We start from the raw sequence: 17673 nt of genomic DNA, 5'->3' as shown, positions 1-17673 counted from the left end.
AAAAGTACAGCATTTATTTAAAATATTTTTAATGTATTTTATTTGTGTGTGTATGTGTGAAAGACAATGTAAAGGTTTTATTGTCACTTTTGATCAATTCAGTGCATCCTTGTTAAAGTTTTTTTTTTTAAACCAGAAAATATTTATTGACTTCAGCCTTTTAAATGTGTGTATATATAATTATATTGCAGTATTAAAAAAAAAAAAAAAGTATTAAAAGTATTAAAAAATGTCCTGAAACATTCCGTTAATGAAAATTTTATGGTGAAATGTGTCTAATTGTCTTGAAAATATTATCAAAACGTAAAAAAAAACGTAATGACCCTGAAGTAGTCTTCATTTTCATTATGCAAAATATAATTTTGTGTGGTTTTTTTTCTGTTAATTCTATGGGTGAAATGTTATCTGGATGTGTTGTGAGATTCACCCAGAGGTGTGGAGAGATGTGAGGACAGGATGTGGAATGACACTGCTGGAAACGGTGTTAGATACACCCACACAGTGACTGATTGCTCCCATGAGGCCGTCAGGCATGTCGTTTGGCATTTGTAGTTTGTACCTCCATCATCAGAGGAAAGAGAAGCAATACGATCATAGAGTCACGGAGGACATTCACATAAACACTTCTCCTATTAACTAAACTAATACAAACACAGCGCGCTTAAACAACCAGCCATACACAAACATGCCAAACTGAGTGAAAAATTGATATCCAAACAAAAAAAGCTCAAATCCATCCAAAAGAAAAACAGCCTGGAATACCTGTTTGAAAATGAATGCACCACAAATAAACAGATGGAGAGTGTTTCCATCACGGAGCACAATAGAAGAGCCCTTTCTGTTCCAAGAGAAGAGGAGAGCATCTTGAGTGTAGTGCTGTTTAATAAACAACTTGTGCTTCCAACCTGCTCTCATCCCTCTCTTCCATCTGAAATGTGTGGCATGGGAAGATGAATTATGTTCATTGTGACATCAGTATCGTAAGTTTCTGATTACAATGAGTAGATGAGCTCCATCTCTCAACAGAAAGTAGTTGCTAATTTAAAACTTCGTATGTTGTGTAGTTCTGAGAATTTTCACAGATGTAGGCCTTTATTGTGCTGCCTGCTGGTATGAATCCATAAAACAAATTACAAGAATAACAGCTCAAAGGATCACATAAATACATTATAGATTATAATTACTTCAAACTTAGCATAACCAATTTTTGCTGCAGTACCTAGTATTTATTTAGTTTGTTTAAAGTTTTATTTTTTTTTTATAAATGCTTTTGAACTTTCATAAATTTATTTTTTTATTTATGTATCTTTTTCTATTGATGTTCCATAAAAAGTGCATAATGTGTGTGTGTATATATAGGCTATATATATATATATATATGTGTGTGTGTGTGTGTGTGTGTGTGTGTGTGTGTGTGTGTGTGTGTGTGTGTTTGTGTCTCTCTCTCTCTCTCTCTCTCTCTCTCTCTCTATCTATTTGACATATATTTATTTGGCTGTATCAATAATACATAACAAAACTGTAATTTTGTCTTTTCAGTTATTTATTTTTTATTGCTTATTCATTTATTCATTCATTTATTCAGTACCTTATGTCTTACAAGAAAGCAATAGAAAAGCGCGGCAATATTTACTTAGGCCTATTTGACGTATGGCTAATATCAATAATCAATTTTATCTGTAAACTAAACTGTGGAAACTGTATTATCTATAATATTTTGGCATAAACTAAGATTGGCAGTAAAATGACAGCATGTTTGGGAATGATAACGTAATCAATAATTTCTTGCCTGAGTTCATGACTAAAAGGGTTGCCGATAACCAAATGTAAAATAAGCCATCGCGTCTTACAAACTAAAACAACGTGAGTGGCCCAGAGTTTATCAATTCACAACTTTCCTCGCGAACACCCTCAGGGAGGTTAGTCAGCATCACACAGCTGTGTTGACGTCTCCTTAACACTTTCCATTCGCTCCAATAAATTAGACAGTCAACAAATATAAACAGTTTGCATTTATTTTACTTCCCGGATCGGTTCAACAGCCTCGGTGTCTATCAGGAAACGCGATAATATACGATAATATTATGTGGGGGAATGGACAGTGGCGAGGCGACTTTAAATGGACCGAGGGAAAGGGGAGGGAGCGCGTGAGGTAGTAGAGTCTCTCAGCTCGCGCTCATCTTCAGTCATTCCACTACGCGCTCGCTCACTACCCGCGAGAGTCAGTTACAGCCACTTAGAGACTTTCTCTGACAAATAGCTTTATTCAGAGAAGGAAAACGACAAGACTTCTGACATCTCTTGTGTATTTTAGGGGGGTCACATACAACTATCCAAAGCGACATGTGGATTTACAAAATTTTGCTCTGTGTGGCCGTTTTGGTTTACTCAGGTAAGTTTTTTCCTTCAGTCAGAGAAAGCGTCTTACTGGGTCTCGTGTATCATATTTTACAGTAATAACTGTATTATGTTTTAGAGCAATAGTAATAACTGTAATACATTGTTTTATGGCGGAAACTGAGGTTACCATGGTTAATTTTTGTAACAGTGTTCTGGAGATGCCCAACACTGTCTCTGCTTGAGCTTACATGATGCTATTTATGGGTCATTCCTGTTGGTGCCTTTTGGGATTTGAAAAATTAACAAAGTATCTTTGTTTCATGAAAGTAACACATTCAAGTTTTTTTTTTTTTTTTTAATTCGTCATACAGATTATGCTCACTTACTTGTATCTACCCATATAAAACACACACACACACACACACACACACACACACACACACACACACACACACACACACATATAATTTTTTATATAATTAAATTGTATTATTTAATGTGTTTATTTCCTCAAATTCACTGTTTACTTATAAAATAAAGATTATTAACAATATGTAATCTTAACAAATAATTTGTAATCTTTAGTCAAAATCTGAAATTTGCTTGAAATGGCATTGCTTCTGATAATATCAGTCTGATGGCTTGGATGGAACATCCTTAATAACTTCCCTCCTCTAATCTTTAGTCTGTTGCGAGCTACAGATAGTGAGGAGGTGTGCTAAAATCAGGGCCGCCTTCTTTTTTATTATTCAATATTCTTTTTTTTTTTTTTTTTTACTGTGAAGTACATCACAATATTATAAAATAAATAAAAATAAATAAATAAGTTGCAACTTCCACTTCACACAGACTTTAAAGTTTCATGTTTCTTATTTTGTAATTTGTATAGTTTTTTTTTTTTTCTCTAATAAAAGTACAGTAGTTCCAAAAGAAGCCAAATCACATACTCTGATCTGGAACTCTGCAAACACAGACAAGCAAAGTGATACAAACAGGAAACATGTTGTTGGAATAAATATCAGCAATATGATTATTAGCAATATGAGCATCCCTCAGCCAATCAAATTTGAAGATCAGTGCTAACTAAACTTTTTTTTTTCATCTTTATTAATCACTTAAATTTCAATTGTTTAATTTTTCAGCTATTGTAATACATTGGGCATTGCCAACAAATTTCAGCTCATGACTCAAATTACACATGTATCAAAAGCGTCACAGTTCCCAAACATCGTATGAAGTTTCACTACGGAAAACTTCACAGATGTTGACATTCATGGTGAGTGGGCTGTTTCTTCGCAAAACATCTGGATAAATGAGTCACAGACAGTGTGCATGGAGCCGAAGGGAGAGATGAATTGTTGGAGTGTGGCACTATGAACCCTTCTTTTGAAATCAAAACTGCTTTATTGCACAGAGTCTATTAATTATTCTGTGTTTAGTCATTTTTATTGATTTTTTACTATAGTAATACATTATAATGTTGCGCAAAAACCTTTGTTCCGACATATTGAGCCCAAGGAGATGTTTAGAAAACCTTTCTAACCTATCTACCCTCAGTGCTTGTTGTTCTGTTCAGACTTATGTTCTAATAATATTCAGAGTTAGTCAAGAGCTGGAGTCTTTTCAAAGAGCATGACTGTTGGCTTTGGGTCAGTTTTAGAGCTTAGACTGGGTGTAAAGTTCCTTGGTTGGTCTACTATAAGAATTTAGGGCTTGTTTCACACACACAAAACGTGCCTGGTCTCACAATGTGGTTTGTGGTTGTGAAATTGGTGCTTTCTAACCACGTGCTTGACAGATAACTCAATTCTTATGACTGCAGCTGGCATGGATGGGCTCTGGTGGTGATTTGAGAAGGTTTGGTGCTGCACACAAGGATCAGAGCCAGATTTCTTTGGCCTTCAGAATCCTCTCCACCACCTAACCAAAGCAGACTGTGATTGATGCCTTTGCATCCTGCTATACACATAAACCTAATTTATTGCTCCACTGACTTTAATAGCAAATATTTTTTTTTCCTTTACTGTTACAACTCAGTAATGTTATGATCCAATAAGTATTCTACCCACCCCATAATTGACTAGTCGATTCATGACCTTACTATTAGTAAGTTGTTGCACAACTTGAATCTTTGTGAGTGTAATACTTCTAGATGCGTTTAATTTAAAGGGTGAATTTTACTTACATCGTTTACTCACCCTCACGTCGTTCCAAATATCTATGATGTTTTTTCTTCTATAGAACTCAAAAGAGGATATTTGGAAAATATGTTTATAAAAATATGTGTAAAATAATATATTCTTTTTTATAGCCTCTCCCATGAGGCTTATAACCAGCCTTTACTGATTAAGAGAAAGAAAATCACACACCATCTGTCATGAAACACATGTTTGGGTGCTTCTCCTTGTTCTAACACGTGTGTTCTGTGTGGCAGAAACGAAGAGACATGCCCTGCAAGACTACCAGAAGACTGATGCTGTGCGCTTGGTCACGCCACCTGATGTGTCCTACATGTCCAAAGGCCGCAAGATGAGTGTGGGAAAGTGTGCACGTCGCTGTAGCCGCAACAGGAAGCTCCAGTTCAAGTTCACCTGCAGGTACAGAGGTCTACAAAGATTAAAGCAGAAAGACACTCCACCTTACACGTAATCACAAACAGCTGAAGTGTGTCTAAATAAAAGCAGCACACTCCCATTGGAAACTGGCTGATTTGAAATAGAATTGGATTAGCTAATTGTGTACAACACAGTGTGAGAGGAAGCAGCTGGAATCTGTTTCACCAGTGGAAATCAAAAATCAGCAGTCCAAGTATTTTCCATTTTGATGTGTCAGGTCAATGACCTCTGGTTACTTCTGCATAGAAAGAAAATGCAGCTCTTAGTAGATAGAAATTTCATGAGGTTGCATGACATTTGACCTTTAGCTCTTGCAATGTTTTTTTTTTTTTGAGGCATCACCTGACTATTCAAAATATTTTATGCTTTGCTTTACATGATAAAAGTATCTACTGAAGACAATTCATGACATTTAATCTGTTTTGTCACCATCCTCTTGTTTTTGTATGCTTAACATTATTTAATATGATTAACGTGCTATCTTTGCAGAGCATTCAACTTTGATCAGAAAACTGCAAAGTGTCATTTACTCTCCTATGACAGCCTCACCGTCGGTGTCCGTATGGAGAATGACTTCAACTTTGACTTATATGAGAAGAAAGGTAAAAACCTTCTTTATTTCCACAGGGTTAGACTTTCTTTTGGCCAGAGAGCATATCTAATCGGGATGCATGAGTTATCATAGATCAAATCAACATATACCAATATCAGTGTCTTATACAATTATCTAATTAATAAACCAATATTAGAAGCATGCACTTTTTTTTTTTTTTTAATTTAAGCACTACTTTTTTTCTACATCAGATTTCAGAATTTAAAATCATAGATTTGGCTTTAGTTGAAATTCTGAAACAGTATAGATTTCTGATATCATCCATCATATCGGGATTTTTTTTATGCTTATAACTGATATTGCACCTAAATGTCTATACTGGTGCATGATTTGTTTTTAAACTCTTTTAAATCTCAAAGACATCTAGAGTTAAGCTTATGCTGGCATAATCTGCCACTGATGGGTTTTATAATATGAAGAGCTGTTCTCAAACCTTAGCCAAGTACTGGACTCTTAAGGATTAATTAAGTTTCAGTGTGAATAATTGTGAGATAAGTGTCCATGTGATGATGACACACTCATGCAAACACACACTCATTCTATCTATCCACCACCAGGATAAGGATGACACAGCAAAATGACTTTCACTGGAATTAAATACCCCACTGTTTTTCCCTGCTATTTCTAACAGTACTGCAGATTTTCTGAAGTGTAAAACTATTGCTAATTGCTATTGTTCCTAAGACTTGACATTTATCAAATGTTTACGCAGACCCAGAAACACAAAGATCAGGCAGGGATTTCTGTTGACTTTGCTTGTCTGTATGTATTACTGCTGACAACAAAGTGCAACAGTGACATTAAGAGACTTTTAGCGACCTTTGTTGAAGACTTTGTGTTCAGTACATTTTTTTATTTTTTATTTTATTCAGCCAGTGCACATCAAGTTGATCAAAAGTGACAGTTAAGGCATTTAAAATATTACAAAAGCACAAATTCAGAATACAGCAATAGAATGGTTTTTGAGGGATTATTTAACGCTGAAAAAATTAGCTTTGCCATCACAGATGTATAAATACATAATAAATAAATATGTTAAAACAGAAAAGTGATTTTTAATTGTGATAATATTTCACAATATAAATAATCTTCCCAGCGGACACCTTGATTTCAATTTGATGTCAACTATGAGCCAAAGCTTGATCAAGATGCAGTAACATCATTTTAAATTTAGTTTGGATGGCAATTTCGTCCAGTGGTAATTGGGTGAAAATAGGTAGCTAATTACACACTGAAATTGGTTTAATGTACTGTATATGTAGGCCAATATGTTTGACGTTCAATTTACATTAAATCAATGTCATGTTAAGTTTTTGATGTCAGTTTGATTTGCAATCAATTTGTGTGATGTCAGTTTGTGATTTATTTTTTATCAAAATTTAGTGAGTTTTTTAGTTTCTGACTTTTGCACATAAATATTATGTAACCTAAGGTGTGTCTGAATGTTTGTTGTCCTTTAGACTTCATGAGAGAATGCATCATTGGCAGTGGACTCAACTACAAAGGAAAGAGATCGGTGACCAAGAGTGGAGTCCAGTGCCAACTCTGGAATTCCAAAACGCCGCATGAACACAAGTAAGTGCTTACACATCTTCTTTACCTCCCATTCTTGGTTTGGTCTCTCTCTCCCTCTCTCTCTCTCTCTACGGGCAATGAAACTCAATTACCCACTATGTGCATTTTTGTGGCTATCAAAAGTCTTGTGGAGTGTAGAAAGCTTTTAACATCTCCTTGGTATGTTTCAGTTTATTAATGTATGCACATATTACGCTATTAGATAGCTAATGGCAAAACAGACTCTGTGAGTTGTAAAAATCCCCATTAGTCTCTAATGATGATGAATGTGCAGTTTTATGCATGTTGTCTTGCTGGCTTTGATTCGTTAGAGGGTTCTCGCTGAGTCTAAGTGTGACAGTCAGTGCAACTCGACGATTCTCAGAAGTGGAGGGCCGACGGAGACAATCAGGTCAATGACAGGAACGCCAATGAGCGGCCAGCACATTTTCAAACAATTGCTTCCATTCTTGCATGACCAAAAATAGACGTTTGTTTACAATTATGTATGCCTATGCATAAATACTTCAGGGCAAGTTTACCCTAAAATATACATTTTTGTATACACTTACATCTAAAAATAAACACCAAGAAGCCATATGCAGCCTGGAATAGATGTCATGTTTAGAGGATTTGTGCATATGTGGGAGTTTGACAGAAAGCAGCACAAAGCTAAGATAAGATACCTAATGCAGAACACGTCTTTGAGTTCATTATGGCTACAGGAATTCATTAGGGAAACCACATGGTGCTTCGATTTACTTCCTGTTCTGCAAGTCGATACGATAGATCTGCCCTATTTTTTGGCCTTTACAGAAGTTTTATGCACTTTTCTTAAATCCTGAAAATGTAATTACCTTTCAGAGACCTTGAACCCTTACCACCAACTTTCCCGCTCTAGATGTTTCCTTCTCTCTCTCTCCTCTTTTTTCTTCAACTCTTTTTATCTCTCTAATAGACATCAGTACAGTTGTAAAGCCAGCTTTTGATACGCTTGCCTCTGAAACATCACAGGCATGCTTTATCGGCTCAAAAAACCAATGGACCTGAACGTTCTGAAATACCACACAGGCCTGTAGGTCAGCTAATTTGTCACAGATTGCATTTTTATCTGTATTCATCAATCATCATGAACTTGGTTGATTTGTGTTATGAACGCCAAATGCAATTACACAAAAGATAATTACCATTTGGCTTATGGCAATGATTTATTAATGGTTTACAAATATTTGCATGGCAAGGGCAAAAGACTTTTTGAAACTCTATGCATTAGCGGCATCTCAGAGTTTTACCACTATAAAGTGGTACCTATAAAGAAATAGTACCTTTGAAAAAAAAAAAAGGTTTTAAATGATGTAGATAAATATTCCAGTCATAATTGTGACCTGTATTGGTCTATATAGGATGGGTCATCCCATCATGGTGGTCACCATGTCACATATAGTAACTTTTAAATTTATTGTGATAACCCATCAAGATTTTGGTTTCAGAATAAATAGATTATTAGATGAAAGATAAATGTGTAGTTCTGTAATGGCATTGGTAGCCAAAAATATTTGTTTTTGTGTGATGCTGCTTTCATAACATTCAAATAGCCAAGGTAAAATGCTACTAAAACAACAATGCTCATAATGAGCAAACTCTAACTCAAGCACTGTGCAGTTTTTGACCTTGTCTGACCAAAGGCTTTACACTACACCATTCGCTTGCCAAAATCATTATTTAACTACATGCATTTGTTGTTTAAAGATTCAACCGTTGTACTTTTTCCATAAGTAATAAGAAAAAAACGAAGATGCAAGTTTCCCCAGAGCCACATGCATGTTAAGATCTTGCATCACAATGAAATGTAGAGTAGCAGCTGTGTTCTGATGTTAAAGATATTGTTAGTCATGCCATTCTTATTAATATAAATATAAGTTATTGAGATCTCCTGTTGTACTTGGCTGGAAGTCAAAACTGTGTCATGTGACATCCAGTTAAATTGGTAATTCTTAGTTCAGTTGTAGTATCAGATGTTATTGTAATAATAAGACAAAAAAATTAATAATTGCAAAGGATTGCTAACATCAATAAAAGAGTATTAAACCTCACTCTGCAGCTAAAAATATCAAGTATTGTGTCAAAGAGTAACAATATGTTGTTCAAGAAATTTGGAGCAATTTTGCTTGTGTATGATTCACAAACATCACTTCAGTTTCATGTTTTCTTCTCACTCCATTAGTTTCTTACCTCAGAGGCACAAGCACAGAGATCTACAGGAGAATTTATGTCGTAATCCAGACAACACCACAACAGGTCCTTGGTGCTTTACCACAGACCCCAAAATACGGCACCAGGACTGCAGCATCCCACAATGCTCGGAAGGTGAGTCCAAGACCAGCAACCTTTTGTATTTTATTGTTCACAGTATTCTCTTTTATAGCTTTTTTTTTTTTTTTTTGATATTTGATAGAGCTATGAAATTAAGTATTATGTCAGTATTATTAAGATCATTTGGTCATTAAGAGATGAATTACTGAAATTAGAAAATCTTTGAAAATTTCAAATTTAAATCTCTGACATTTAATGGTAAACAGTTTCTTGGCAAAAGTGAGCATGTTTTTTCATCGGGAGATTTCAAAAGTCTCCATTTGTTCTCAGTTGACTGTTTTGGAGAAACAATTTTGATGTTTAAACGATCTCATTTGTGATATCTCTTTTTTAAGCTGTTTAATATGAGCACTTGGTTTGCATTGATTTTCAGCCCTTTAAAAACACCCTTTTAATGTGAATTGTTCATTTATTAGATTCAAGACTTTATCTATTGAAGAAGAATTAAAAGGGCTTGATTGTTGGAGTGAGTGGAGATTTTCGTTAATAGGAGATCACATTGAGTTGCATACATAAAAGGGGTTTTCTGGAGAGAAAGTGATCAGGCCAACAAAGAGAACCTTTAGTCTATTTGAAGGGTTTTATGGTGTGGCTGTGAAGGTTTCTTAATAAATTAGTTTCCCATAATCAAATACACACACAAACACAAGGAAGGAAAATCATGCTTTCATGAGAGTGGCTGACATTAACATCTGTTTCTACTACAGCAATCTGTTCCTTATACTGTGTGTACTGTAACTTAAAACAGGATTTAGAGAGATGACTCTAGCTGAGGTGACCCCCATCTGCTGTGATATTTGGTTTGGTCCTAGTTGCTAAGCTTTTTACTAAGTACTGTAATAATTACATGTTGCTTTAACCTTTGATCGTATAAAATCTTTTAGAAGCTGCAATGTACATTTGGGGTTAAAAGAAAGACCTAATGGGTGGTATGTCTGCCTAGTAAATTGAAGCGTCAGATGATTTATTTTTAGACAATCTGAGGGTCACATGTGGCTCCATAATTGCTTGTTATCTTGATAAATGTGATTACAGTCCCTGCAGTCATTAATCGTTAGTGATTAGTCTATGCGTAACAAACGTGCACTAATTTACTACGAGCATTCGGCCACAGTTGCAGTCTTCTAACCGTTTAACATGACAACAAAGGTTGAACCCTGTTGAGTCATCCTCTACAAGCATGCTAATGTCGCTCAGCTGGACTCTTTTGGGCCTTGTCCTGGTTAAAATTCTTACCAGCCATGTTCCTTATCCATAGTGGAATGTATGACGTGTAATGGAGAAAGTTACCGTGGACCATTGGACCACACGGAGAGTGGCCGGGAATGCCAGCGCTGGGACCTTGATGAACCACATAAACACCTTTTCCACCCTAAAAGGTATGAGACCTACCAGAAAATGCAAACAGTAAGGGACAATTCAGTCAGACTGACTTTAAGTTAGGATTTTCAATTAATTTGAGAGGCTTGGCCAATATGGCATACTTGGAAAAATGCAAATCTTTTTCGTTTGCCTGTTGGGTGCTACTGATGATATCTAAAATCAGGTGGCTTGTTGCAAAAAGGTGTTCAGTTACTTTTCTAAGTGATGATAGTTATGATTTTGCACCTGGAAGACACAAAATCCATAGACTTACATTAAAGGGATAGTTTACCTAAAAATTATGTCGACATTTACTCACCCTTAAATTGTTTCAAAGATGTACCTTTTCTGTACCTTGGAAGTCAGTGGAGACAAACAACTTTTTGTTTGCCCACATTCTTCAAAATATATTTTTTTGTGTGTTCAGCAGAAGAAAGAAATTCATAAAAGTCTGGAACAACATGAGGCTGAGTAAACAAAAGAATTTTAATTTTTGGTGAACTATCACTTTAAAGAGGAACCTGAGACTAATCTAAAATATTATAGGAACTTGGGGTGTTGCCTGAATTGAACCTTCTAGAACTCCTTAGCAACTACATAGCGACAAACTAACAACCAATCAGAAAATGTTAGCATCCTCATAGCATCCTCAAACATCACTCACATTTTCTTCAGATGTTGAGATGATTAAGTTTCAAAGAAAGTTTCAGATATCATTTGAAAAACTAGTCAGTGATTTGATAATGTTTTGCTGAAGAAAGCTGGGGTCATGAGTGGATCATTGGCCTCATGTCATTTAATGTTAATTGTGGAAAACAACTCAGCTATGCTTTAATCTGTCTGAAATCACAATGTGTGCAGGCATCTCAAAGCGATAGCCAACAGCAGTCATGAAAAATTACACTTTGTTTTGGAAAACATCATCTTTTTTGTTCATGTTGGACAAAAATATGTTTTAAAGTTCCTTGTACATCTTTACTCAATTACACACCTACTCTGCGGAAAATAGCAACTGAAAGAGTTTACCACATTGCTACCTGATGTACATGCACTTTCCATTCAATGGCATTTTCATTTTGCATAACCTTTCCAGTGGCCCAGTTACATCTTTAGTTCTGGGAAACAACAATATTGTTAATCTTGAAATAAATGTCTGTTTGTTTTGAAAATCTCCCTTAAGGGTCTCTAAACACACAAAGTCTATTTTTTTTAATATGTCAGATTGCATACTTGGTAAATGATTTTGAATTTAGCCTAATCCGGAATGGCATTTGTGAGCAACTTTTAAAAATATTCGAAAAATCAATAAAGTTTTTTCCCACTTGACCTCATGGGAACTGTGTCATGCCCCCGTTTGATATAAATCACTAAATCAAATGACTGCTTTGTGTGAACCTACCAAAGAGGCAAATTGTCTGTGATGTCTTCAATCAACCATAAAAACCCATTGAATATTACAAGACAGAAGCTCTTCACCCTTTACAAGACAAGTCTGCCACAAAAAGTCTCAACATTAAAATCATTTCAATCAATCAAATAGTTATTTAAGATTGACTTTAAGTTATCTGAAAATGTATTTAATAGGAAAAAAATATAGGAAATGAGCATGCAGAATTAAATACTGGGCATCAGCCAATATACACTACTGTTTAAATGTTTAATTAATATTATAAAAATAGGCTTATTGTTTTCTGTTTGCTTTTAACATACATCACCATGTGATGCTTCTGGACACATCATCAGTGTATTGATGATATTTATTTCTGTTCAAAATTAACTAATAGTGGAAAACTTAAATTGTGACCTGTATAACTATTTGTCTTTACATGTATGCAGAGTGATGGGCTTCTGTCTTGTGTGCTTTACCTAAGAGGTCCTGTTGTAACAGTAGCAGAGATCATGTTGTGTATTTTCTGGAGGTTATTAGAATTTTATCCCACCTATAAATCAAAGTTTCCACAGAACCAGGATAGTTGATATGTGGCATGTTAAGTGTGTTCGTTTTGCCCTTCCTATGACAGATACCCCGATAAAGGTCTAAAGGACAACTACTGCAGGAACCCAGACGGGCGCCAGAGACCCTGGTGTTTCACCACCGATCCAAGCACTCCATGGGAGTACTGTAACATCAAACAGTGCGGTGAGTGTGCACGTCTGCATCTTATGTGTAAGATGAAGAGACAGAGAGAAGAACAAAAAGAAGCCAGAGAGAAAGAGAATAAAAAGAGGCAGAGTTTGCCAAATTTACAACTTCCTCTTCCTGTAGCCCTGGCTTCCCTCTCATTTGGGACCCTCACAGGAATGTTGTTTGTAACCGAGAGAGAGGAGGGTCCACCTATAAAACTCTCTGTCCTCTCTTTCTCCTTCCTCGCTCTTGCCCCGTCTTTTCAGTACTGTGCCTCCGTGTTTATTTTCCCTCATCAGTGCAATGGAGCGTTGCCTTATCTGCATGAGAGAAATGTGCTTGAGTTTCAAGTGCTATGTAAATCTTCCACGCTAAAGACAAAACACGCGTGTGGGTTTCAAACCCCCGGTTCGCTCGAACACACAACTGCCCAAAAACCTATTATTATAATGACACCCTCACCACTTCCTCCTCCTCGCGCTGCCTCTGTTTATTTTCATTAGCGAGGCGACGGCATGTTGGTTCTAGTGGGAAGCGAAACATAAACTCAGGCGTCCGATGCTTGTGCTCTTCACCATTCTAGACCGAGCCACAAGGGTTGCATTTGTATTTCAGAGCTATTTGGCAAGTCAATGTCGTAACCTTGAGCAAAATCCTGTGACGGATTCTCAAAGATCACCGTCTTGGGAGGAACTTTTCACCACGCTCTTTCCTGTTTGGCAGAACGCAGCTTCTTTTCATACACCTCAGCATCTCAATAAGTAGCTAAACAGAGTTTAGCTTTGCATGACACTCGTTTTTTACCTGTGGAAACCATCATAGGTGCATCTGCTTTTACAAGAAGTGGCTTTCGTCTAATTGCAGAACGAACATCATACTTAACAAGACTATCTGATACTCTATAAAGCTAAACATGCTTTTAAAAGATACAATACTGCTCTGCAGTAAACATAGCAAGAAAAAGTGCCTCATTGTTTCCACTTGCTTGACCGCAAAAATTGCTAACCTGACATTGTACGAACATAATCCCAGCTAACAGAGAATGTTCTCAGAACATTCTGGCAAGGTTCTCTCAAAGGTCTGAATAGACATTGTTCCAGAAATGTTAATAGAATGTTTGTTTAAATCCTATCTGGTCTTTAATAACATTCAAATGTTAGCACAAATAATTATACATTATTTATACATCATTCACGGAACCTTTTTTTTTTTTTCCTGAAATATTTTCGAGGATGTTTGTCTAGTATTTTTTAAATGTTACTCTTTTCTTACTACTTTACTAGTTTCAAAACGTTTTCAAAATGTTCAGAAATGTTCAACATTCAGAAAGTCATGTTGCCATAATGTTTGTAAAATCATAAAAAGGAACGCTTCCTACTTGTTTTTGCAGACCTTTGCATAAACATAAAACAAAAAAACGGTTTCAAAACTCAAAAATGAAAAAAATGAAATATTCTGATAATATTCAGAAACAACGTTAATTTAAAAGTTAACATTTTTGTTAGCTGGGATAACATTGCATATGCTGGGAACCACTGTAGATCTCTTCAAATTCTCAGTGTATTGGATACATTTGAGAGTTTGATTTTGGGTTTTATTAGCATGACTTGGCCTATATCCCCATACTGCTAGCCTCATTAGCAGACTGAAGCACTAGCAGTTTATTGGAGGTAAACATAATAACTGTCTCCAATGAGCATAATTTATTGCAATGAGATTCATGGGCAAAAACAATATATATCTGTTTTGCACTCATAAAACTCTTACGTTTTGCCCTAAAAAAAGCTCTGTAGGCTACTGTTTTAGCATTTGTCACCGATTTAGTGACTGCTTTGACTCATTCAGGAAGCATGTCTCTCTGTTAAGCAGGATAAAGCAGTTGTTATTCCTTCCTCAGGCAGCATAGTCTTACAGTTAATAGTGAATCTATGAGTCAGCACTCATCATGCCTAAGGAGTGATATTATGCTTCATTCTCTCACTCTCTTTGACTTTCTGTTATTGTTTTTCATTGTTTACTCAGATTCAGACAACGGCGGTGACACTGACAACACAACAACTTGTTTCCGTGGACGTGGAGAGGGTTATCGTGGAACTGTTGGCATCACCCCTGAGGGAGTGACCTGTCAGAGATGGGATGCCCAGTTTCCTCATCGACACTCTTATACGCCACAGAATTACCGTTGCAAGTAAGAAAATGCTCCTAAAACATATGCATTAAGTATTGATGTATAGTTCAAATATTGACTGGCCTTTTATTGAAAGACTAAAACATTTAGTATATTTAGACATCACAACAGATGAAAAATGATAAAAATGGGTGAAAAAATTACAAACATACTTTTAAATGAGGAATCTAAGGAACAAAATAAAAAGTTTTGCTTGGACAAACACAGCCAACAAATGAAATTAAATAAAAATAAAATAAATTTTAAGATGAACATGCCAAATAAAATTTCCAGTATCGACTGATAAATATCCAGTGTCGAATTAAATACAACAAAAATCTGAAATTGTTTTTATACTGTATATGTAACCACTTCTGATATATCGCACAAAATATGTTCACCAGGTATGCTGGTTCCATTCTGTCATCACTATAGGAAAATCTAACTTAAATGTTTCCCAGACTGTAATCTGTCACCATACAAGTTTATATATTTTTTTTTAAAAAACTTCAGATAATTCTTGAAAACCTGTAGTTTTTAAGATCAGTCTCAGTCTGTTCAGCATATGCTCTGTAACACTAGATGTGTGATGTGTACAATATATATGATTAAATGTACGCATCTGCACTGCAGGGATCTCCGGGAGAACTACTGTAGGAATCCTGATGGTCGTCATCTCCCATGGTGCTTCACAACTGACCCCAATGTACCTGTGGCATTCTGCACCAACATCCCTCGCTGTGGCGTTACACTACCTGAACCTGAAGGTAAGAGTCATTCACATTATATATTTATTTTCTGGTATTCATTAGAAAGTTTGGCATTCCTGTTGCATGCTAACAGCGTTACATTTTCCATTCTCATTCACACAGATGTGCATGAACACAGACCTTGAAAAAATGTTTTAACCATTTAGACCTCATTGCTCTTCATAACAACTCACATTTATTACAGCATATGTTCTTAAATAATGGTAAAAAAATATATATACCACTTTGTTTATGACATCAGTGTCTGTTTGTTGCGCACAGTCAGGCATTGGGAAATAAAATATCTTACGCAAGGCTACTGTGTTTTGAATTCAGTGAAGCTACCATGGAAAGGCATTGTCTTATTGGGTAGCTAATGTTCAAGAGAGTCATGTGTTCTCAATTGTATTTGTCATGCACAAGATCAGAGTGTTGTACTTTTATTCAGGCCATGAACTCTTACAGACTGTCTGAGCTCAGGGACATTAATATACAGATAATTCTATGTAAAATATCAGCATCCGTGATTTTGAGAAAATCCAGGGAGAAATGTACTGTTTTATTGAAATCCAAGGCATATTGATACTTTTGAATGCATTTGAACATTTCAGCGCACACTGAAATGAATTGTTTCAGATATTAATCATCTGGTAAAAGCACTGTGGCAACTGTAGCTTATTTCAAGAGTATTTCAAGCCATGCCCTTGTCCGGAGACATTTAACACTCATGACATGTGACATGTCTGTGACATGTCTGACCCTGGCTTTGGCTCTTCTCTGTCTAGATGTGTATTTCTGTACTGCGAGCGAAAATGCCAGTATGCCAGGCGAGTTTACAGACAGTGACCATAAAACCTATTACACTAATTTGCTTTTCAGAAACATGTTTATAATCTACTGGCTTGATCTTGTTTTCCATGATGTTATGGCTGGCATTCTTCCAACTATGTTTCTTTGGCTAACTATAACTTTTGAAGTAGTTCCTTCTTTGCATATCAAAACGACCCTCAAAAAACTTCCTTGACTTTGTTCTTATTAATCCTCCCCAGCAAGACATAATATCTAAATAACTGCTTTTCATGATGCTCAAGAATGTCGTAGCTCTTTCTCCCTTCTTTTCACTCTCTTTCATTTGCTCTTTCTTTGCTGTCTTGGCAACGGTATACGCTGGTCCCTGTAGTCCGATCTCCACGGCCACTAATGGGGGCTGTTTGAAACATGTGCAGGGAGCAGGAGCTGCAGTGTGGGAATGAGACAGCATGAGTCAAGCATTAATCACTGCTGACAGCTTCGTGTGACTGGCAGGGCCCAGGAGACTCTTCATAGAAGGACTCGCACAAGCGCTGATGTTAAGATCGATTTAGCTGGTGTTCCAATTGAGCCCGTTGGGATGGTCATTCGACTATTGTGGTGCACTGGGAGCCCTGCTGTGTTTCCATAAGCAGTGTGTTTCCACAAACCTGCTGTGTTTCTTAAAGCACTTTGACTTGCAGAGTTTGATAATAATTTTGAAGCATTTAGGTTAACAGCACTAATTAAAAACAAAGTTTTCAATGGGATCATTAAAACATCTATATTTAATCATGCTGCATTGCATTCATTTTTCACTTTGTGCATATTGTGCATATATTTAGAGGCTGCCAAGCATATTATTGCTTATTGAGTTTGTAAAACTTGAACTTAATCTTTGGCACAATAATTTTTATCAAAAGTGCACCTAAAAAGCCTTATAAACTTTAACTTTAAATGTTTTTATTTTTCTGTATGTTATTGAT

General features: G+C 36.0%; 1 protein-coding gene across 1 annotated transcript in view; it reads left to right on the top strand.

Moving 5' to 3' along the window:
- Positions 1-1901: 1901 nt before the first annotated feature.
- LOC109108837 (hepatocyte growth factor) overlaps positions 1902-17673 on the top strand; it is a 30881-nt gene continuing 15109 nt past the window's right edge. The window contains exons 1-9 of the mRNA XM_042744363.1: positions 1902-2392; positions 4775-4937; positions 5445-5557; positions 7029-7143; positions 9347-9489; positions 10754-10874; positions 12879-12997; positions 15005-15170; positions 15783-15916. Coding sequence (XP_042600297.1) covers positions 2344-2392; positions 4775-4937; positions 5445-5557; positions 7029-7143; positions 9347-9489; positions 10754-10874; positions 12879-12997; positions 15005-15170; positions 15783-15916 — 1123 coding nt within the window. The 5' untranslated portion in view covers positions 1902-2343. The remainder of the gene's footprint in view (positions 2393-4774; positions 4938-5444; positions 5558-7028; positions 7144-9346; positions 9490-10753; positions 10875-12878; positions 12998-15004; positions 15171-15782; positions 15917-17673) is intronic.

The sequence above is a fragment of the Cyprinus carpio genome, chromosome B18, assembly GCF_018340385.1.
Source record: "Cyprinus carpio isolate SPL01 chromosome B18, ASM1834038v1, whole genome shotgun sequence".
In the NCBI taxonomy this organism is placed as follows: Eukaryota; Metazoa; Chordata; class Actinopteri; order Cypriniformes; family Cyprinidae; genus Cyprinus; species Cyprinus carpio.
Note: the sequence above shows the minus strand (reverse complement) of the source record. Positions and strands in the feature narration are given on the sequence as shown.